The sequence below is a fragment of the Rana temporaria genome, chromosome 11 (assembly GCF_905171775.1).
Source record: "Rana temporaria chromosome 11, aRanTem1.1, whole genome shotgun sequence".
Classification (NCBI taxonomy): domain Eukaryota; kingdom Metazoa; phylum Chordata; class Amphibia; order Anura; family Ranidae; genus Rana; species Rana temporaria.
Genome location: NC_053499.1, coordinates 11284091 through 11309126, shown reverse-complemented (window position 1 = coordinate 11309126; position 25036 = coordinate 11284091). Strand labels below are relative to the sequence as shown.

The 25036-nt window shown below is 45.1% G+C and overlaps 1 protein-coding gene across 1 annotated transcript in view; it reads right to left on the bottom strand.

Annotated features, from left to right (window-relative positions):
• The window catches only part of SLC22A18 (solute carrier family 22 member 18), a 71106-nt gene that overhangs the window by 28315 nt on the left and 17755 nt on the right, over positions 1-25036 (bottom strand). The window contains exon 4 of the mRNA XM_040328032.1: positions 17978-18110. Coding sequence (XP_040183966.1) covers positions 17978-18110 — 133 coding nt within the window. The remainder of the gene's footprint in view (positions 1-17977; positions 18111-25036) is intronic.

Sequence of the window (25036 nt, the reverse complement as noted above, 5' to 3'; positions counted from 1 at the left end):
AGAGAAAGCCGTTCTATGTAATGCTCGCTTCCTGTCTCCCAACTCTTACCCGCTTGTCTCAAGAAATCCATCAAGACACAGTGCTTACACAGCACCTACCCCCCCATGTTGAGGGCATGCGGCCTGGTACGCTTCATGAGGGGCGCTCGCTCGCCCCCACCTCCTTTCCTGACCGACTGGGCTACGTGCTCGGATACGGGTCTGGTGTGGATCTTGGGGGGACCCCCACGCCGTTTTTTGGGCGTACGGGGGTTCCCCTTGAAATCCATACCAGACCCTGGCCTGGTATGCTCTTGGAGGGGGAACCCATGCCGGTTTTTTATTTAAAATTTGGCGTGGAGTTCCCCCTCAAAATTCATACCAAACGCAGCTGACACAGTAAACTGCGATTACCTGCGGATAGCTGCGCCAAATCGCACCTGGACGCATTCAATTCTATTTTTCTATTCGCACCAAACTGCAGGTAATGAAACCGCAGCTAAACGCAGTGTGTAAAGGGTGTCATAGGAAAGCATTGTGTGCTTCTAGCTGCGGTAGAATCCGCAGCTAAAAGCACCATTCTATCTGTCCGTGTGAAAGGGGCCTAAAGTAGAGTGACCAGACATCCCCAGTTTCAGGGGACAGTCCCCTGATTGAGGACACTGTCCCCGGACCAAGTCTGTCCCTGGTTTTGTCCCCCAGATTGAATTTAATAAGGGGCAGGGGCAATTTCAAAGACAGTCAGTGCAGAATAAAAATATTAGAATTACACACCCGCACTCCGCCGTACCTTCTAGCATAGGGGGGTGTATTTTTTACATTATCTGTGCCCCTTTCTGATGATCATGTGCTGGTCGGAGCGGAGGGAATATTTCTTCAGCTTCGCTCGCATGTTCTTCTGCCTTGGCTCAAATCCTGGCCAGCCACCTGCCTATCTCCTTGCCTTCCCTGGCGGAGTGATCTTCCTCCGCTCCCCACCCAGTAGTAGCCGGGGGCCCGGAGAGTGAGACTTGAGAGGCTGTGAGGCGGGCGGCGACGGGCAGAGAGTGGCCGATTGTTGCCATTACTAGTAAAGAAAAATTATTTGACCAGATTTCATTTTAAAAATCTGGTCACCTCAGGGCCGTCTTAATAGCATCATGGGCAAAGTAATGCTCTGGGGCCCCTACAATGATGACAGTGCAGGTAAACAGACATCAAGAAGGTAGGGTGCAGATTGCCTCCCCTGTACATCTATCACTCTCCGTGCCATCATGGGTCCCCCAATTTTGGGGCAGCGTGGGCTCAAAGACCAGCTGCTTTGGGGAAAGTGCAGGGGCCCCCATGCAGCTGGGGCCCCTGGGCAGAGCCCAGGTGTGCCCTCTCATTAAGACAGCCCTGGGTCACCTTAGCCTAAAGGCCCCCGGGCTTAGAGTGAAGGGCCCTGAGACCAGAGGAAAGGGACCCAGGACCGATAGAAAGAGCGACTGATAGAAAAGACCCTGGCGGTCAGTGGGGCCCTTCACGGTTTATTGCACTGGGGCCCTGAAGGTTCCTCTAGGTGTAAAGGCTCACCCACCCTGCTGTCGCATAACGTGTATGCATATTACTGTTGCAAAGGGGTTAAAGAAAGTAGATGCTGCTGCAACTTCTTTGGTTGATGACTTACATGGGAGTAGGAGCCCGTTGTGTTGTCTGTACATATTCACACATGAGCCAAGTACGGTTCAACTGTCCCTAAATTTGAGTTCATTTGTCTTTAAAAGAAACTACATTTTTGCGACCCTGAAAACAGGGTCACGGGAACTACGGAAACATCAGAAAACATTTTGTGTTCCTATGAAGCCCCAGACCAGGAAATCCATTATACAGCCTCCACGTCCCCTGGACCTCGTGGACCTCGGGGCCTCAGGCCACACTCTATTCGGGAGGAAGTTATCTCTTTCAGAGCTGTAATTATTGCCGGTCCGCAGGGCACAAGCATTGAATCCGATGGAGGATTTCCCCATCTCTGAACCAGCAGCTCCCCCTCCTCCCTTTCATACATACTGCGGCAGTGACATGAGCCTCACCCCACCACGGGGACAAAGGAGCCATTGTGGCGGCCATCTTGCACAGACGCGATTAGCGATGTCAGAAAGGACACTCTGTGTGTCCGGCGCTTGGCTTCCTGACCAAATTAGACGTTTACTGTAAAGGGGACAAAAGACATCGGGGTCTGCGAAATCTCAAAACCTGACAGATTCGAAAGAATATTTGTGCCAAATGTCCCCGAAGAGCAGGAAGACTCGTCCATATTTGTGACCCAAGTGAGAGTTTCATGGGGACACCTGCTGCCTTTTCACAATTTATATAGATGTTTTAAAGGGGAATGTTGACTCATTCTATGGGTACAGAGAACATGCCAGGGCCAAAACTATCCAAAATTGTATTGGCTGGACAAAAAAAAAAAATATTTAAATATTTTTTTTTGAATATTTTATTGAAATAAAATAATAAAATTTGAAGCATTTATTACCTATGTTCTATGGGTACAGAGAACATGCCAGGGCCAAAACTATCCAAAATTGTATTGGCTGGACAAAAAAATAAAAATAAAATAATAATATTTAAATATTTTTTATGAATATTTTATTGAAATAAAATAATAATAACATTTTAAGCATTTATTATCTATGTTCTATGGGTACAGAGAACATGTCAGGGCCAAAACTATCCAAAATTATATTGGTTGGGCAAAAAAAATGTTTTAAATACTTTTAATTAATATTTTATTGAAATAAAACAATAATTACATTTGAAGCATTTATTACCTATGTTGACGCATTATATGGGTACAGAGAATATCTCAGGGCCAAAACTGTCCAAAATTGAATTGGCTGGACAAAAAAAATGTTTAAATACTTTTAATGAATATTTTATTGAAATAAAAAAATAATTAAATTTGAAGAATTTATTACCAATGTTGACTTATTATATGGGTACAGAGAATATGTAAGGGCCAAAACTGTCCAAAATTGTATTGGCTGAACAAAAAAAAGATATTTTTAATGAATATTTTATTGAAATGAAAAAAAAAAAATATATATATATATATATTTAAGCATTTATTGGGTACAGAGAACTCATTCTTTGGGTACAGAGAACATGCCAGGGCCACAACTATCCAAAATTGTATAGGCTGGACAAAAAAAATAAAAAAAATTAATATTTTTTATGAATATTTTATTGAAATAAAATAGTCATTATATTAAAAGCATTTATTACCTATGTTGATGCATTCTATGGGTAAAGAGAATATGTAAGGGCCAAAACTGTCCAAAATTGTTTTGGCTGGACAAAATTTTTTTTTTTTTTTTTTAAATATTTGTAAGGAATATTTTATTGCAATATTAGAAACAAAAATTGCAAGCATTTATTACCTATGTTGACTCATTGTATGGAAACAAAGAACATGTCAGGACCAAAACTATCCAAAATTATATTGACTGAACAAAAAACAAAATATATATATATAATTTTTTAATAATTGTAATGAATATTTTATTGAAATATAATTTTTTTTAAGCATTAGCTATGTTGAATCATTTTATGGGTACATAGTCCAAAACTATCCAAAATTGCAGTGGCTGGACAAATTTTGTTTTTACAATTTAAAAAAAATAAATAAAAATTTAGATTTTATTTTTTTAGTAGAATTTTAGGCATTACCTATTTTCTAGCAAATCTTTCATAATTCTAGACAGCGAAAATGGCATATAATAGAGAAAAGGATGCACAGTAACTCAAAAAGGGCATTAATTGCAGGTATCATGGCTGCGCGGACGGAATTCTGGCATATTTAAGAGCAGGGTTGGGGTGGGACAAACCCTAAAGTGGGCGTAGTATGAGCATGCCTGTCAGGAAAGTGGGCATATAAAAAAACTGACCCTCCTATTAGATCACCACAGATAGATGGCAACTGTCCCGAATTTTCTGGGACAGTCCCACATCTTGACCCTCTGTCCTGCCAATGTTGTGTCCCAGGCAATGTCCCAGGATCACAGCATAATTTAGGTTACTGCACATGCACCGTAACTCAAAAGGGCATTCATTGCAGCTATCATGGCCACAAGTGAGCGGTCTTTGCATATTCAGAGGTAGGGTCTGGGCGGGACAACCCATAAAGAGGGTGTAGTATGGGCATGCCTGCCTGGAAAGTGGCCACACAAAACACAGACCTTCCTATGACATCATTACATATAGATGCCAACTGTCCAGAATTTTCTGGGACAGTCCCACATCTTGACCCTCTGTCCTGCCAATGTTCACCCCTAAGGTCCCCTGTTCACCCCCTTCACCTTCCTATTACATCATTACACAGATGCCAACTGTCCCAAATTTTCTGGGACAGTCCCACATCTTGACCCTCTGTCCTGCCAATGTTGTGTCCCAGGATCACAGCATGAACCTCACTTAAGTTGCTGCACATGCACAGTAACTCAAAAGGGCATTAATTGCTGGTATCGTGGCCACAAGTGAGCGGTCCCTGCATACTTAGAGGCAGGGTTGGGGTGGGACAACCAATAAAGTGGATGTGGTATGGGTATGCCTGCCTGAAAAGTGGTCACAGAAAACACAGACCTTCCTATTACATCATTACACAAATGCCAACCGTCCCAAATTTTCTGGGACAGTCCCGCATCTTGGCCCTCTGTCCTGCCAATGTTGTGTCCTGCAATACTCTGCAATACCCCGCAATACTCTGCAATACTCGTTTTTATTTATTATTTTTTGCGGAAAAAGTGTCAAACTAAAATAAAGTAAAGTAAAGTGAACAATAAAATATATATATTTTTTAAAGCGCCCCTGTCCCCGTGTGCTCGCATGCAGAAGTGAACGCACACGCAAGTCCCACCCACATATGAAAGCGGTGTTCAAGCCACACATGTGAGGTATCGCTGCGAACGTTAGAGCGAGAGCAATAATTTTGACCCTAGACCTCCTCTGTAACTAAAAACATATAACCAGTACAAATATTTAAAACATCGCCTATAGGGATTTTTAAGTAGCGAAGTTTGGCGCCATTCCACGAGCGTGTGCAATTTTGAAGGGTGACATGTTGGGTATCTATTTACTCGGCATAACTTCATCTTTCACATTATGCAAAAGAATGAAGAAAAAATACTAATTTGCTAAATTTTATAACAGAAACAAAGAAAAATTCTTTTTTTTTTTACAGAATTTTCAGTCTTTTTTCTCTTATAGCGCAAAAAAATAAAAAACCCAACGGTGATTAAATACCACCAAAAGAAAGCTCTATTTGTGTGAAAAAAAGGACGAAAATTTCATTTGGGTACAGTGTTGTATGACTGAGTAATTGTCATTCAAATTGTGAGAGCACCGAAAGCTGAAAATTGGTCTGGTTATTAAAGTGGAGTTCCGGCCACAATTTCACTTTTTAAATATAAATATCCCTGTAATACACAAGCTTAATGTATTCTAGTAAAGTTAGTCTGTAAACTAAGGTCCGTTTTGTTAGGTTGTTACAGCATTTAGACACTTTATAAAATAGAAATTGACTGGGGCCATCTTAAGTGTGGGCATCATGAAGCCAGACTGTATGACTTCCTGGATTTCAGCCTTGCAGATCTCGCACATGCTCAGTGCTGCACAAGCAGTGTCAGATCAGGTTTCAGCACCTGTGCTGTCCAAGTCACATGATTTTTTGAGACTGGGGAGTGCACAGACTCCTGGAAAGTTACACCCACTACATTCCCAGGAGTCTGTGCGGTGTAGGTTAGGAAGCATTAAGCACCTAGGTGCAGGAAGTGGGAAGATTAACTATTCTGCCTAGCAACAACACTTTGAAGGCATCTAAAAAAAAAATGTTTTTCGTAAATGACTAATGACATTTTTTTAAAACTACTGATGTAATGTTATATTTATGGGTGGAACTCCACTTTAAGGGGGTTGAAGTGCCCAGTGGTCAAGTGGTTAAAATGGATTAGTTTGCTACACTCTCTGGATGTTTGACCCAGAATAGTCTGGGAAGGTGGTGTAACCCCATTGATAATACAATAGTTTTCTTGATTATGTAATGCTCAAAACCCTCTATGATGTCATCAATTATGCAATGCGTGATACGATATACGTAGATCTTCTCACTACATTTCTATGGTAAGTAGTCACAGGGCTGTTGGTTGAGTTTCAATGTCATGATAAGGAAGAGAATAAATATATTCAAGCACACCGTAGTTATAAAATTTTAAAAAAGTTACATAATTTACATGAAGGAAAATAAAGTTATTTGAGGATCCATAGAAACCCTGCTGTGGGATACAAGCTAAGCCCTTGGAACCCAACGCTCAGCCCATGGGCCGCCATCTCTCTGTGTGTGGCCCCCCGCATGTTGGACTCTTTACAAAGAGATGACGGGAAGCTGGGACTGTCCCTGTGTTACAGCAATCAGCACTGAAATGAAGCCAGTAGTGGTATAGCTCCGGTGACTTGTCGGTATGGTTCCCCTATCGAGATGGTTCCTGTAAGGACTGCGCAGGTTGCAATCCTTGCCGACGGAAATCTCCGAACCTCGGCCGGCATCCAGGCTCATTCCTTAACATCCCCGTGGATTGGAGGATGTTAAAAAAGGAGTCAGGAGGCCAAACGAAGCGAGGACGTGAGGCCGACTGACCACTTACCTCAAATTCCACGTCGCCCTGGAGGTTCGGTGATTTCCATCGGCAAGGATTGCGCCTGCGCAGTCCTTACAGGAACCATCTCGATAGCCGGAACCATATCGTTAGATCACCGGCACAATGTTGTCAGAGAGAGCAGTGTAGGATCTACTAATTAAAGGGCTTGTAAAGGTACAATTTTTTTTCCCTAAATAGCTTCCTTTCCCTTAGTGCAGTCCTCCTTCACTTACCTCATCCTTCCATTTTTGCTATATGTCCTTATTTCTTCTGAGAAATCCTCACTTCCTCTTCTTCTGTCTGTAACTCCACACAGTAATGCAAGGCTTTCTCCCTGGTGTGGAGTGTCGTGCTCGCCCCCTCCCTTGGACTACAGGAGAGTCAGGATGCCCACTAACACACAGCTGCTTTCTCTATCTGCAACGTAGAGTGTCCTGACTCTCCTGTAGTCCAGGGAGGGGGTGAGCACGACACTCCACACCAGGGAGAAAGCCTCGCATTACTGTGTGGAGTTACAGACAGAAGAACAGGAAGTCTTTTCCGTCCCCTTGCTTTGAGTGACAGGGTTTTTACATATCTCGTGCACTAGCTTGGACACATGCACATTCCTGGATGTTTATCATAATATGGGGGGTGATCCACAGTTCATTGTGAGAGGTAATGTATGTCACTCGAAGCAAGGGGACGGAAAGGACTTTTTATTTGGACAGGTTTTTATCTGGAAGTCTGTTAATTTTCACTGAACAATAAAAGAGGATTGCTCAGAGCCGGATTAACTCTGTGTGGCAAGACTGGGTACAAATGATAGGAAATCTTATTCTCTATATTGTGACATCAAAATAAATATATATACATATTTTTGGGGTTTACATCCACTTTTTAACCACTTCCGGACCGCCTCCTGCACATATACGTCGGCAGAATGGCACGGCTGGGCACAAGCACGTATATATACGTCCTGTACTTGTACCCAGCCGTGGGTCGCGGGTGCGCGCCCGCCCCCGGAGCTGAAGAACGGGGAGAGCCGTGTGTAAACACGGCTTCCCCGTGCTTCACTGTGGCGGCGTATCGATCGCGTCATCCCCTTTATAGGGGAGACACGATCGATGACCTCACACCTACAGCCACACCCCCCTACAGTTGTAAACACTCACAAAGTGAACCCTAACTCCTACAGCGCCCCCTGTGGTTAACTCCCAAACTGCAACTGTCATGTTCACAATAAAGAATGCATTTTTTGCTGTGAAAATGACAATGGTCCCAAAAATGTGTCAAAATTGTCCGAAGTGTCCGCCATAATGTCGCAGTCACGAAAAAAATCGCTGATCGTCGCCATTAGTAGTAAAAAAAATAAAAAAAATAAAAATGCAATAAAACTATCCCCTATTTTGTAAACGCTATAAATTTTGCGCAAACCAACCGATAAACGATTATTGCAATTTTTTTTACCAAAAATAGGTAGAAGAATACGTATCGGCCTAAACTGAGGGGAAAAAAAATTATATATGTTTTTGGGGGATATTTATTATAGCAAAAAGTAAAAAATATTGCATTTTTTTCAAAATTGTCGCTCTATTTTTGTTTATAACGCAAAAACTAAACACCGCAGATGTGATCAAATACCACCAAAAGAAAGCTGTGAAAAATGTGAGGGTGTACTTACTTTTGTGAGAGAGAGCGATATTATATATATTTACACAGACACACTATATATAAATAAAATGATGCATTAATGATCACAGAGCTGAATTAATTAGAATCTTTCATATCTGCCTGGAGTCTGGATTCTGCTCAGGATGGAAGGGTCTTGGCTCAGCCAATCACATCCCTGCGCCTGTAGTCCATGCATCTTAATATACAGTTTGCCTCCTACGTTGCACATCAAAAACACAAGCCGCATGAAAGGAAAACCACTCGGAGAACAAAGAGACCCTCATGCCGCAATTCCCGGGTCAGACCTGCACCAGCCCCACAGAAAACGTCTCTGTTCTATAAAACGCCCCCATTATGTATAGGGAAATTCCACCGCGTTATGGAACAGCTGTCGCTATACATTTGTTTTGCTGGGCCAAACAATATACTATAAACCGGCCACGGGCAAACCAGAGAGCTCCAGCTGTCGGAGATCCACAAGTCCCAGCATGCCCGCCGCTCTGATACACAATCTGTCCCCCTTTACTTTCCACCATATGGCCAGATCAGGATATTTATATCTAAGAGCATACTAGATATAGTTAGCTAGTTTTTGCGATTCGGCACTGCGTCGCTTTAACTGACAATTGCGCGGTCGTGCGACGTGGCTCCCAAACAAAATTGGCGTCCTTTTTTTCCCACAAATAGAGCTTTCTTTTGGTGGTATTTGATCACCTCTGCGTTTTTTTTTTTTTTTCGCTATAAACAAAAATAGAGCGACAATTTTGAAAAAAATGCAATATTTTTTACTTGTTGCTATAATAAATATCCCCCAAAAATATATAAAACAAAATGTTTTCCTCAGTTTAGGCCGATACGTATTCTTCTACCTATTTTTGGTAAAAAAAAAAAAAATTGTCAGTTAGGCCCCATTCACACTTGAGCATAGCGTTTTGAGGCAGAAAGCCGCTCAAATTTACCGCTATTTTGCTGTGTTTTTTTTACCGTGTTTTGCCGCGTTTTTATACAAGGCATAAGGTCACCAATGTAAAAAGCAGAAAAACGCCCAAATCTGCCTAAAAAAAGTCCCAGAACTTGTTTGAGCTTCAGGCGTTTTGGAGTGGAGATGTGAACCGTCTCCATAGAGAATAAAAATATTTTTTTCCCTCCAGCGTTTTGCAGCTTCAGGCTTCAAGCTACAAAACGCTCAGGTGTGAATGGGGTCTTAAAGCGACGCAGTGCCTAATTGCAAAAAGTGGTCCGGTCATTGGGCAGCTCAATCCTCCGGGGCTGAAGTGGTTAAAATAAACCTACCATTAACCACTTAAGGACCGCCTCCTGCAGATATACGTCGGCAGAATGGCACGGCTGAGCACAAGCACGTACCTGTACGTCCTCTTTAAGTGCCCAGCCGTGGGTCGCAGGCGCGCGCCCGCGACCTGGTCCGAAGCTCCGTGACCGCGGACCCGATCGCCGCTGGAGTCCCGCGATCGGTCCCCGGAGCTGAAGAACGGGGAGAGGTGTGTGTAAACACAGCTTCCCCGTTCTTCACAGTGGCAGCTTCATTAATCGTGTGTTCCCTGATATAGGGAAACGCGATCAATGATGTCACACGTCCAGCCCCGCCCCCCTACAGTTAGAAAAACATATGAGGTCACACATAACCTATACAGCGCCCCCTAGTGGTTAACTCCCAAAATGCAATTGTAATTTTCACAGTAATCGGTGCATTTTTATACCATTTCTTGCTGTGAAAATGACAATGGTCCCAAAAATGTGTCAAAATTGGCCGATGTGTCCGCCATAATGTCGCAGTCACAAAAAAAAAAAATCGCTGATCGCCGCCATTAGTAGTAAAAAAAAAATATATATAAAATTGCAATAAAACTATCTATTTTGTAAACGCTATAAATTTTGCGCAAACCAATCGATAAACGCTTATTGCGATATTTTTTACCAAAAATAGGTAGAAGAATACGTATCGGCCTAAACTGAGGAAAAAAATATGTTATATTTATTAATCATTATAGCAAAAAGTGAAAAATAATGCTTTTTTTTTAAAACTGTCGCTCTATTTTTGTCTATAGCGCAAAAAATAAAAACCGCAGAGGTGATCAAATACCACCAAAAGGAAGCTCTACTTGTGGGGAAAAAAGGACGTCAATTTTGTTTGGGAGCCACGTCGCACGACCGCGCAATTGTCAGTTAAAGCGACGCAGTGACGAATTCGCAAAAACTGGCCAGGTCCTTTACCTGCATAAAGGTCCGGGTCTTAAGTGGTTAAAATTATAGACTGATTATTTCTTTGTCAGTGGGCAAACGTACAAAATCAGCAGGGGATCAAATACTCCCCTAACCCCCCCCCCCCCCCCCTCACTGTAGCTGCAAAGTCACACTTACTCCAACCTACAAAGTGACAGGTACTCTTATGCCGCGTACAGACGGTCGTTTTTTGTGATGAAAAAAAACGAAGTTTTAAATCATGAAATAAAACAACGTTTTTGAAACTTCAATTTTCAAAGACGACGTTGCCTACACACCATCGTTTTTTCAAAATGCTCTAGCTTCATAACTTGCTTCTGAGCATGTGCGGGTTTGAAAACGTTGTTTTAAACGTCGTTTTGCCCACACACTATCATTTTAATTGACACAAAAAACGACGTTTTGAAAAACGACACAAAAAATTCAAGCATGTTCGAATTATTTTTTTGTCGTTTTTCAGAAGACATAAAACAACGTTTTCCCCCACACACAGTCATTTTAAAAGACGTTTTCAAAAACAACGTTTTTTTTCATCACAAAAAACGACCGTGTGTACGCGGCATTAACTGTCAGTGATAAAGTGATAAACAAAGATCATTTGGTCACTGGGTCCCCGAGAGGCAGATTTCAGCACATAATACAGAATAGCGCAGTGTGGGTAGACGGGCCGTGTTACATTCTTGCTCAATGACATCAGCCAATATGCGTTCTGTCCGAGGAGCAAGAAAATGTGAGCTTGTGGGCCTCCGAATAATAACGTCTCTCATGGCCACTCGTGAATTATAAAAAACATCGACAATGCGGGTCTGTTGACTCTAAATAAAGTATCAAAACAAGAAGCGGCCTGCAAAGCCGGACTGTTTATAAAGTCAGAGGAGAGATACAACGGGACCGCTGGATACGGGTCTGAGATACAAGGTGTGGCCAAAGGTTGACACCTCTCCAAATGATGGCGCTCAGGTGATTCCAGCAAAGGGTCCAGCAAACCCCCTTATCACTGGACCTTTAAAGTGGTTGTAAACCTCAGAATTATGATAAAATATGACCAAAGCATATCCCTCTATAGTGTGTACTTGACTGTGTCCAGAGCACTAAGGGCCAGATTCTCAAAAGGCTTACGACGGCGCAACGCCATTTGCGCCATCGTAAGTCCTAATCTGGCCCGACGTATCTATGCGACTGATTCTTAGAATCAGTTACGCATAGATATCCACTAGATCTGACAGGCGTAAGGCTCTTACGCTGTCAGATCTTGGATGCAATTTTTTTTCCCGCCGCTAGGTGTCGCCGACGTCGTTTTCCCCGTCGTCTATGCAAATTAGCTATTTACGCGAGATTCCCGAACGTACGCGCGGTCGACGCAGTGAATTTACGACGTTTCCGTAGCATTTGCGACGCGTAAAGTTGCCCCTGCTATATGAGGGGCAACCAATGTTAAGTATGGCCGTCGTTCCCGCGTCGAAATTTAAAAATGTATGTCGTTTGTGTAAGTCGTCCGTGAATGGGGCTGGACGCCATTTACGTTAACGTCGAAACCAATGACGTCCTTGTAACCTCATTTAGCGCTATGCACGTCGGGAAATTTTAGGGACGGCGCATGCGCAGTACGATCGGCGCGGGAACACGCCTAATTTAAATGATCCACGCCCCCTACCTGGATCATTTGAATTAGGTGGGCTTGCGCCAGAGGATTTACGCTGCGCCGCCGCAAATTTACAGGCAAGTGCTTTGTGAATCAAGCACTTGCCCGTTAAACTTGCGGCCGCGTAGTGTAAACGAGATACGTTACGCCGGCACAGTTTTACTCCAATCTACGAGAATCTGGCCCTAAGTGTCATTTCTGTCTACTTCATCCGCTATCTGCATGAATCACTTCTGACAAGTTTTCCTGACACCAAAAAGAAAAATGGCGACAAGGAGGGAGCTCCAGCACACAGCCTGTGATTGGCAGCCTCAGCTCTGTTCCTGTGTGTTGTGTGAAGGGGGGTGTGTCTCTTTCCTCCAATCAGCTCTCAGAGCTTTCCTTACTGAGCTCTGCAGAGTGTAACTTCAGCTCTCTGCCTCCTTTTTTTTCCGACAGCGCTGCTATACCGCATGAAAAAATCATGCCCTGCAGGCTTTAATGTGAAAGCTCGAAGGCTTTCACACTGAAGTGGTGCGCTAGCAAGACCGCGTCAAAAGTCCTGCAAGCCGCATCTTTGGAGCGGTATAGGAGCGGGGTGTTTACCACTCCTATACCGCGCCTTCCTATTGAAATCAATGGGAAACCGCGGTAATACCGACGGCAATGCGCCTCTGCAGAGGCGCATTGCGGGCGGTATTAACCCTTTTTCTGCCGCTAGCGGGGGTTAAAACCACACCGCTAGCGCCCGAATATCGCAGTAAATACTACGGTATAGCGGCGCTAAAAATAGCGCCGCTATACCGTCACCGCACCTCCACTGCCCAATGTGAAAGGGGCCGTACAATTTATGTAGGAGGATTTGTTTAATCTCTGTATATTACCTGAGGCCAGTCCCTTCACTGGGTATAGGTGGGAGGTTATCATCAAAGCAAACCCTCCTCATCCATCCATGCCTCCATGCTTTATTTTGTTGAGAAGTTGCTTTGAATTGGTGGGAATTGAGGGTCAGGCTGAATTTGAGAGCTGGGTTGGATTTTATGGTCAGGTTCGATTTGAGGATAAGGATCGGATTTGAGAGTTGGGTTGGATCTGAGGGTCGGGTTGGATCTAAGAGTCGGGTTGGATCTAAGAGTTGGGTTGGCTCTAAGAGTCGGGTTGGATCTAAGAGTCGGGTTGGATCTAAGAGTCGGGTTGGATCTAAGAGTTGGGTTGGCTCTAAGAGTCGGGTTGGATCTAAGAGTTGGGTTGGCTCTAAGAGTCGGGTTGGCTCTAAGAGTCGGGTTGGATCTAAGAGTCGGGTTGGATCTAAGAGTCGGGTTGGCTCTAAGAGTCGGGTTGGCTCTAAGAGTCGGGTTGGCTCTAAGAGTCGGGTTGGATCTAAGAGTCGGGTTGGATCTAAGAGTCGAGTTGGATCTGAGGGCCGGGTTGGATATGAGGGCCGAGTTGGATCTAAGAGTCGGGTTGGATCTAAGAGTCGGGTTGGATCTGAGGGCCGGGTTGGATCTGAGGGCCGGGTTTAGGGTTGCCAACTCATCCCTTTAAAACAGAACACATATGAATTACACAGGTTCTGAGGCTAATTTAATGCAAATAGGGCACCAAGTGAGTTTAATTACCACCTTAATCAGCCACAGAACCTGTGTAATTAATATGTGTTCTGTTTTAAAGGGATGAGTTGGCAACCCTAGCCGGGTTGGATCTGAGGGCCGGGTTGGATCTGAGGGCCGGGTTGGATCTGAGGGCCGGGTTGGATCTAAGAGTCGGGTTGGATCTAAGAGTCGGGTTGGATCTGAGGGCCGGGTTGGATCTAAGAGTCGGGTTGGATCTAAGAGTCGGGTGGCATCTGAGGGTCGGGTGGCATCTGAGGGTCGGGTGGCATCTGAGGGTCGAATCGGATCCGAGGGCCGAGTTGGATCTGAGGGCCTTGTTGGATCCGAGGGCCGAGTTGGATCCGAGGGCCGAGTTGGATCTGAGGGCCGAGTTGGATCCGAGGGCCGAGTTGGATCCGAGGGCCGAGTTGGATCCGAGGGCCGAGTTGGATCCGAGGGCCGAGTTGGATCTGAGGGCAGAGTTGGATCTGAGGGCCGAGTTGGATCCGAGGGCCGAGTTGGATCCGAGGGCCGAGTTGGATCCGAGGGCCGAGTTGGATCCGAGGGCAGAGTTGGATCCGAGGGCCGAGTTGGATCCGAGGGCCGAGTTGGATCTGAGGGCCGAGTTGGATCTGAGGGCCGAGTTGGATCTGAGGGCAGAGTTGGATCTGAGGGCCGAGTTGGATCTGAGGGCCGAGTTGGATCTGAGGGCCGAGTTGGATCTGAGGGCAGAGTTGGATCTGAGGGCCGAGTTGGATCTGAGGGCCGAGTTGGATCTGAGGGCAGAGTTGGATCTGAGGGCCGAGTTGGATCTGAGGGCCGAGTTGGATCTGAGGGCCTTGTTGGATCCGAGGGCCGAGTTGGATCCGAGGGCCGAGTTGGATCCGAGGGCCGAGTTGGATCCGAGGGCCGAGTTGGATCCGAGGGCCGAGTTGGATCTGAGGGCAGAGTTGGATCTGAGGGTTAGGTTCCAGGTTTATTGAAGGGTAGTGATGAATTTTAAAGCTAAGATTAGTAGTCATGCTCAAGGTAAAGTGGATCTTTCAGATATGCAACAATAGCCATCATTAGCCTCCAGAACAGTGACATTGGTCGGGTGTGGGGGGGGGGGGATGCATTTTCTCAGTCCCATCCCCCAGTTATCAGACTGCAACATCGTAACTTGTAGCAAGTCACAAGGTGAGAGGGTGCAGCAGGGGCTGATCTGTGTCAGACATTTGTGAAAACAGCCAAGAACTGCACAGACACCAGGATTTACACGATTGCTGAGTCCAGGAAGTGGATGGTGACCCTGGATGATGCCTGAACAAAGACGGCTCTGGAGTTTTGGAGAGAAAAGCAGATGAAGACATTGCCAGGGGGAGTACTGTGATCTCTGTGGGAGGTAGTAAATACCTGAAAGTGTAACAGTGCATGTACATAACATCACCGATATATCTGGTTCTAGGTCAGGTTAAAGTTCTGAGTGATTTTATCAATTAGAAGAAACATCAAACTGCCTGCAGAGTTTCCTGCCACTGAAATATGCCAGAAATGTGCGCAATGTTTGTCTCCAGGAGAGCGCAGTAAACAGATCTCCAGGAGGAAAAGATGTGATAAAGAGGCGTGAAGGCAAAACTTCCCTTCTGATTCACAGATAGGCGCTGCACCAGGGTGAGAGGGACGCCGTTGTGTCACTTGGGTGTTCTGTCAAAAGTTTCTCAGATTTTCTCATCTGCAGTGAGTAATGACGTCATATCGCACTCATTGTTACCTAATGACATTCCATTTATCAGTGACCTCACAGCAGCCAGCTGCTATGGGGCCTGGGGGTGGAAAAGGGTCCCTCTAGAGCAGGGATCTTCAAATTACGGCCCTCCAGCTGTTGCAGAACTTCAAGTCCCATCATTCCTCTAACTGTGGGAGTCATGCTTGTAACTGTCAGCCTTGCAATGCCTCATGGGACTTGTAGTTCCGCAACAGCTGGAGGGACGACAGTTTACCACCTGTGCTCTACAGTGGTGGTTCTCAACCCTGTCCCCAAGTACCCCCAACAGGCCAAGTTTGCAGGGTTTCCTTTATCTTGCACAGGTGCTTTATAACACGCACTTTGTCCCTCTTAAAATCAGGGGAAAACCACGCGTGCGTGTTATACAATTAGTGCGTGCTTTTACCTTTCTAGACATCCTGTGGCTGGCCAGATTCAGCCATTACGTCAGAACTGTCAGTTGTTCTCACCTCAGACCTGTCACCAGTTACCTCAGAAATGTCCTCAACTCAGGCCCCTAACCAGTTACAGTACCTCTGAAATGTCCTCAACTCAAACCTGTCACCAGTTACCTCAGAACTGTAGTCAACTCATGTCTGTCACCAGTTACCTTAGCTCAGGCCTGTTACCAGTTACAGTACCTCAGAAATTACCTCCCTCAGGCCCATCACCAGATACCTCAGAACTGTCCTCCCTCAGGCCCATCACCAGATACCTCAGAACTGTCCTCAACTCAGGCCTGTCACCAGTTACCTCAGAACCGCCCTCCCTCAGGCCTGTCACCAGATACCTCAGAAATGTCCTCAACTCAGGCCTGTCAACGGTTACCTCAGAAATGTCCTCAACTCAGGCCCGTCACCAGTTACAGTACCTCAAAACTGTCCTCAACTCATGCCTGCCACCAGTTACCTCAGAACTGTCCTCACCTCAGGCCCATCACCAGTTACCTCAGAACTGCCCTCCCTCAGGCCCATCACCAGATACCTCAGAAATGTCCTCAACTCAGGCCTGTCACCAGTTATCTCAGAACTGTCCTCCCTCAGGCCCATCACCAGAAACCCTCAGAAATATTCTCACCTCAGGCCCTTCACCAGATACCTCAGAATTATCTGCGGAATTAATGCAGCTGTTGCTGAGCAGAACTTCAATCAGCTGAGCGGTTGATTGGTGATCCATTTCTCGACGGGAAACAGCAGACCAACGAGTGAGTGCTTTTACCTTTCTAGACATCCTGTGGCTGGCCAGATTCAGCCATTACGTCAGAACTGTCAGCTATTCTCACCTCAGACCTGTCACCAGTTACAGTACCTCAGAAATTTCCTCAACTCAGGCCCATCACCAGATACCTCAGAACTGTCCTCAACTCAGGCCCATCACCAGATACCTCAGAACTGTCCTCAACTCAGACCTGTCACCAGTTACAGTCCCTCCAGGCCCATCACCAGTTACCTCAGAAATGTCCTCACCTCAGGCCCAACACCAGAAACCCTCAGAAATGTCCTCACTTCAGGCCCATCACCAGATACCTCAGAACCGTCCTCAACTCAGACCTGTCACCAGTTACCTCAGAAATGTCCTCACCTCAGGCCCATCACCAGAAACTCTCAGAAATGTCCTCACCTCAGGCCCATCACCAGATACCTCAGAAATGTCCTCACCTCAGGCCCATCACCAGATACCTCAGAACTGTCCTCAACTCAGGCCCATCACCAGAAACCCTCAGAACTGTCCTCACCTCAGGCCCATCACCAGATACCTCAGAACTGTCCTCAACTCAGACCTGTCACCAGTTACCTCAGAACTGTCAGACCTGTTCTCCAGCCCGCCATTCATTCTCCTTATTTTTCTTTGCTTGTGGCGGTCAAACTTTATGGGTTAATGTCACCCAATTTTAGTTTTTGGAATGTTCATTTGATTTTTTTAATGGCTAGCGGAGGCAAATAGATGTTGTAATCAGCTGTAGTAACAAGAAAATTAGAAGCAGCAGGATGGGAAATGTTTCTCGAACCAACGAAATTCTAATGTGAATGTGGTCTTTGGGAGAAAATCATACATATTGTCATGAAACCTGTTTAACCGCTTGTTGACCACCGCACATGTACATATTAACTGGTTATACCAACATCATGGCTGCAACTGCGGTGAACACAGAGGAGAAGGGGGAAACAGAAAGAGATGGAGGAACATCCGTTCCCCTATCTCCTCTGTGACGAAAGAAGCCACAAGCAACAATGATTTCAGGAGCTGTCCTTCTCTGGCTTTTACAGCAGGGAAGCAGCTAACCATGCACAATCTGTGCTTGATTATCAGCTTTGGAGAGCAGGAGAGACATCAGGCATCTAATAGACCCCTGATATCTCAAAAAAGAGGACCTGTCATCTTTCCAAAGCTCAAGCTCTCACAAGCTATCGGATATTTCATATAGTTATGTTTAAAACAGTAGTGATTTTTATTTTGCACATGAGACAAGTTTACTTCAATTCTATCTCACCCGAATGTGGTGGCTATGTATCCTCCCAGCGAGGATCCAATGATAATCCCTACACCAAAGCAGAGTCCGAGTTTTCCCAGCGCGCCAGCGCGTTCCTCGGCCGTCGTCAGGTCAGTGATGATCATCTGAGCTCCTGAAAAAGAGCAAAAAAACGTTTATTGGAATAAAGTTGTACCCGGACCTCTTAGCGGTGGTGTGGCGCTCAGTAAATATTCTGTGTCAGAGACAGCAGGATGTTATTATTATTATTCAGCATTTAAATAAACGCAGCGCAGCGCTTTACAACATGGGGGCAGACAGTACAGTTACAATTCAATACAGGAGGAGTCAGGGGGATATAGACAAAGTCTGTGCCCATGATACAAGAAATGTTTAGAGACTGCAGACATGATACAGGAGATGGTCAGAGATTGCAGACATGATACAGGAGATGGTCAGAGACTGCAGACATGATGCAGGAGATGGTCAGAGACTGTAAACATGATACAGGAGATGGTCAGAGACTGCAAACATAATACAGGAGATGGTCAGAGACTGCAGACATGATACAGGAGATGGTCAGAGACTGTAAACATGATACAGGAGATGGTCAGAGTCTGCAAAAACGATACAGGAGATGGTCAGAGACTGCAGACATGATAAAGGTGATGGTCAGAGTCTGCAAACACGATACAGGAGATGGTCAGAGACTGCAGACATGATACAGGAGATGGTCAGAGACTGCAGACATGATACAGGAGATGGTCAGAGACTGCAGACATGATACAGGAGATGGTCAGAGACTGCAAACATAATACAGGAGATGGTCAGAGACTGCAGACATGATACAGGAGATGGTTAGAGACTGCAAACATAATACAGGAGATGGTCAGAGACTGCAGACACGATACAGGAGATGGTCGTAGACTGCTGACGTTATATAAGAGATGGTCAGAGGCTGCAGACATTATGTAAGAGATGGTCAGAGAATGTGGGCACGATACAGGAGACTGAGGAGTTGCTGGAGACTGGTAACCTTCTTCAAGAGACAGTCAATTAGCTAGATTCACATAGAGTTAGGCCGGCGTATCAGTAGATACGCCGACCTAACTCGGAATCTGCGCCGTCCTAAGTGTAAGTGTATTCTCAAACAGAGATACACTTAAACCTATCTAAGATACGACGGCTGGCGACGTCGTATCTTAGGGTGCAATATTTAGGCTGGCCGCTAGGTGGCGCTTCCATTGCTTCACGAACATACACGTGCCCGTCGCAGTATAGATACGCCGCTTACGTAAGGCATTTTCAGGTGTAAAGTTATTCCATCAAATAGTTGGACTAGTAATGTTAAGTATGGCCGTCGTTCCCGCGTCAAAATTTGAAAATTTTACGTCATTTGCGTAAGACGTCCGCGAATAGGGCTGGACATAATTTATGTCCACGTCAAAACCAATACGTCCTTGCGGCGTACTTTCCCGCAATGCACACTGGGATATGCTCATGCGCCGTCCGTAAAAAACGTCAATCACGTCAGGTCACCCCCCATTACCATAAAACACGCCCCCTCAGCCTAATTTGAATTAGGCGCGCTTACGCCGGCCGTATTTACGCTACGCCGCTGTAACTTAGCAGGCAAGTACTTTGTGAATACAGTACTTGCCTAGCTAACTTACGGCGGCGTAGTGTAAATACGATACGCTACGCCGCCGCAAAGATGCGGCGGTCTTTTTGAATCCACCTAATAGACTTGAGACACATTACATGCTAGAAATCACTCCTATAACAGGGCAACAGGAAAACCCAGATTAGTGTATGAAGGGGTCCTGAGGGCCACACAAAAAATGCCAAATGCAGTCCCCGGGCCACAGGTTAGGCGCTGGGGGGGATGACATATTACAGTCATACCTCGGATTGCGAGTAACGCGGTTTATGAAAGTTTCAAGCCTCTGGGGTGTGCAGTACCGCATTTGGCCAGAGGTTCCCGAGTGTCTCCAGCGCCCCCCACACCTCTGGCCAAATGCGGTATTGCATACTATTGCAGTCACTGTGCAAGGAATGATCTGAGTTTCCATTGATTCCTATGGGGAAAACTCGCTTTGATATACAAGTGCTTTGGATTACAAGCATTCTTCTGGAACGAATTATGCTCGCAATCCAAGGTTCCACTGCAGTTTTTAAACTAGTATTGAATTTGATACATTGTTACACTATATACTGAGAATGTGAAATAAGTTCGGCACCATTATGTATCAAATAATAGAAACCCAAAACGCTTTATTTCTTGGTTAGCTACAAATACACATTGCCTAATGTAAAAGTCGCATCAGATTTTTTTCAGATCCTTCACCTCCCTTCTTAAAATGGTTAGCAAGATATCTGTAACCACAGTTCTTTGTAGACCGGACACTTCTTTTCTTTTAACCACTTCCGTATCGCCGCACAACTATATACGTCGGCACTTTGAAGAGGGATATCTCTGTTATGGCAGCAGCTAGATACCATAACCCAGGCATCCTCGTCTTCAGCTTCGGTTTCCAATAATGGTGGTCTCTGCTGCGGATTCGCGGCAAGATCACTGTGATCGGTGGTGGGAGAGGGTCCCCCCTCCCACCGCTCTCCCGTGCCCTCGGCCGCTTAGAGCGAGAGCAATAATTCTAGCCCTAGACCCCCTCTGTAACTCAAAACATGCAACCTGTAGATTTTTAATACGTCACCTATGGAGATTTTGAGGGGTAAAAGTTTGTCGCTATTCCACGAGCGGGGCGTAATTTTGAAGCGTGACGTGTTGGGTATCAATTTACTCGGTGTAACATTATCTTTCACAATATAAAAAAAAAATTGGGCTAACTTTACTGTTGTCTTATTTTTTAATTCAAAAAAGCATATTTTTTCCCCAAAAAAGTGTGATTGTAAGACCGCTGCGCAAATACGGTGTGACATAAAGTATTGCAATGACCGCCATTTTATTCTCTAGGGTGTTAGAAAAAAAAATGATAATTTTTGGGGATTCTAAGTACTTTTCTAGCAAAAAAATTGTTTTTAACTTGTAAACAGCATATCTGAAAAAGAGGCTCGGTCCTTAAGTGGTTAAAAAAGACCTGGATACATTGTCCTCTATGTCCTCCACTAGGAAGTGCACATAGGAAGCTGTGCTGGTTTAGTGTTCTATTTACAAAAGTGATTATAATTCAGCTCTGCAAACACACAGCTCAATCACACAATTAGCAAGACTCAACTTTGGAGTAATGTCTCCATCTAGTGGGGTGTTTTGATATTGCACTTAAAGTGTTACTAAACCCAAACAGTAAAATCAGCCTATGGCCCGGATTCAGAGAGCAATTGCGCCTGCGTAACCATAGTTACGCAGCGCAATTGCTTACTTGCGCCGGCGTAACGAATGCTCCTGATTCAGGAACCTCGTTACGCCGACTGCAGCCTAAGATATGCGTGGCATAAGGCTCTTATGCCCGCATATCTTAGGCTGCATTCTTGCGATGGCCGCTAGGTGGCGTTCCCGTTGTGCTCTGCGTATAGTATGCAAATTGCATACTAACGCCGATTCACAACGTTACGCGAGCCCTGCGTACGCAGTTTACGTCGTTTGCGTACGGCGGTTTTCGCGTAAGGCTGCAAAATGAAATTTTAAATTTACGTAGTTTGCGTAAGTGATTCGTGAATGGCGCTGGACGCCATTCACGTTCACTTTGAAGCAAATGACGTCCTTGCGACATCATTTGCCGCAATGCACGTCGGGAAAGTTTCCCGACGGAGCATGCGCTCTACGATCGGCGCGGGAACGCGCCTAATTTAAATGATTCCCGCCCCCTACGGGATCATTTAAATTGCGCGCGCTTACGCCGGGAAATTTTAAAGAGCGCACACGCAATTTACGGAGCTACTGCTCCATGAATCGCGGGTAGCGCAGTAAATTTGCGGGGGCGCAGGGCAAAAACGGTGCCCTGCGCCTACGTAAAAAATGCATAATTGTTACTGAATCTACCCCTATATTTGCAGTAAAGCATGCTTGTTATACTCACTGTGGAACCTAGGGGGTTAATGCTCCGCATTGTGTAAAACTTCTTATCCTGTCTTCTCTGACCCACCCCTTCTTCCACAGTCCCCAACCCATCTCTTGATATAACAGAGCCCTGGGGGAACTCTGCACATGCTCAGTTTGGTGTATATTTATAGAGGGGTTTTTTTTCTTCTTTTTTTTCGGGAGGGTGCATGTGATCAGCAGAGGGCCAATCAGCACTGTTCAGAGGGTCAGGGGTCATGCAGCCTCATAGGACAGTCAGAGGAGAATAAAAACTCCTCCTACAAGCTTTAACCAGACACTGATAGAAGTCACAAGACTGCTATATACTGCTGATGAGAAAAGGTATTTAGCAGTTTATATTTACTAAAATAATTGGATTTTATGTTCTGTGTACTGTGGGAGACCAGATATAGAGAATGCAGAGTCCTGGTTTAGTAACACTTTAAAGAGGAACTAAACTCATCGATTTATCTATTGTTAAAAAAAAACTCATTGATTTAACGGTTTCCCAAAACAATTGTGTTCAAGGTATTCCATGAATGCTGCCACAGCAACTACACTCCCATCCAAACTGTAAAGTCATCAAATGGTTGTATGTTAAAACTGATCACATGTGCAATACCATGGCAACTGCAGATCAATCAGAAATGAAAGCGGCACCCCAGCAGATTTCCGGATCGGCTCTCGGGTGCTGCCAGTGCTATTTGTGCCAAGGGAAACCAGCAGTGAAGCCTTTCGGCTTCACAGCCAGTTCCCTACTGCACATCCACGAAGCACGCTGCCCTTTCTGAATGACCCGGCAGTGGGGGAAGGAGGAGGGGGGCAGAACTTCCAAGTGATCTCACTACGGCGAGATCTCTCGGAAGTGGGGACGGGTACAGGTCAAAAACACTATGTACACTACATACTCCTGACCCCTGAACTATTTACGTTACTTACGTCTGACCTCGGAACTATGTACATTACACACTCCTCCCCTGAACTATGTACATTACATACTCCTGACCCCTGAACTATGTACATTACATACTCCTGACCCCTGAACTATGTACATTACACACTCCTGACCCCTGAACTATGTACATTACATACTCCTGACCCCTGAACTATGTACATTACATACTCCTGACCCCTGAACTATGTACATTACATACTCCTGACCCCTAAACTATGTACATTGCATACGCCTCACCCCTGAACCATGTACATTACATACTCCTGAACTATGTACATTACATACGCCTCACCCCTGAACCATGTACATTACATACTCCTGAACTATGTACATTACATACTCCTGACCCCTGAACTATGTACATTACATACTCCTGACCCCTGAACCATGTACATTACATACTCCTGAACTATGTACATTACATACTCCTGACCCCTGAACTATGTACATTACACACTCCTGACCCCTGAACTATGTACATTACATACTCCTGAACTATGTACATTACATACTCCTGACCCCTGAACTATGTACATTACACACTCCTGACCCCTGAACTATGTACATTACATACTCCTGACCCCTGAACTATGTACATTACATACTCCTGACCCCTGAACTATGTACATTACACACTCCTGACCCCTGAACTATGTACATTACACACTCCTGACCCCTGAACTATGTTTATTACATACTCCTGACCCCCTGAACTATGTACATTACATACTTCTGATTCCTGTTTTAATTTCTGATTGATGTGCAGTTGCCATGGTATTGCACATGTGATCAGTTTTGACATACAACCATTTGATGACTTTACAGTTTGGATGGGAGTGTAAAGTTGCTGTGGCAGCATTCATGGAATACCTTGAACACAATTGTTTTGGGAAATCGATTTTTTTTTTTTTTTTTAAACAATAGATAAATCGATCGAGGTATCTTCTGAGGCGCATTGAGAGGGGTCTGTGGCAGAGACTTTCTCCCATGTTCAAGTTAACCAAGGAGGGTCTGTGGCAGAGACTTCATCCTACAATTGTCCGAGTGATACTCCGGCTGACAGGTCAGTGAGAGAGGCCTGTCCGGGTACACTGAACCCACTCCGGCGGGAGTGGCGCAGAGAAGTGTTACGCTTGGTAGCAGGACTGTTTCCTATCATTACGCCTGAATCCGCTATTCTTCTACTTCAACTTTACTTTCCTCACCACAAGTTTACTGGGCCAGATTCACAGAAGAGATACGACGGCGTATCTTCTGATACGCCGCCGTATCTCTGTGTTCCGGCCGTCCTAACTGAATTGAATTACACTGTCGGATCTTAAGGATGCAATTCTAGGCCGGCCGCTTGGTGGCGAGGCCATTGCGGTCGGCGTAGAATATGCAAATGACTAGTTACGGCGATTCCCGAACGTCCGCGCTGCACGTCGATCTAACTTTACGTCGTTTCCGTCGAGATATGCCACGTAAAATTAGGGCTGAGCCCTAGGTGTTCTAAGCCATATTAAGTATGGCCGTCGTTCCCGCGCCGAAATTTAAAAAATCACGTAGTTTGCGTAAGTCGTCCGTGAATGGCGCTGGACGTGCGACGTCATTTAGCGCAATGCACGTCGGGTAATTTTCCCGACGGAGCATGCGCAGTACGTTCGGCGCAGGAACGCACCTAATTTAACCACTTAAGCCCCGGACCATATTGCTGCCTAAAGACCCAAGGTGTTTTTACAGTTCGGGACTGCGTCGCTTTAACAGACAATTGCGCGGTCGTGCGACGTGGCTTCCAAACAAAATTGGCGTCCTTTTTTCCCCACAAATAGAGCTTTCTTTTGGTGGTATTTGATCACCTCGGCGGTTTTTATTTTTTGCGCTATAAACAAAAATAGAGCGACAATTTTGAAAAAAATGCAATATTTTTTACTTTTTGCTATAATAAATATCCCCCAAAAACATATATAAAAAAATGTTTTTTCCTCAGTTTAGGGCGATACGTATTCTTGTACCTATTTTTGGTAAAAAAAATCGCAATAAGCGTTTATCGATTGGTTTGCGCAAAATTTATAGCGTTTACAAAATAGGGGATAGTTTTATTGCA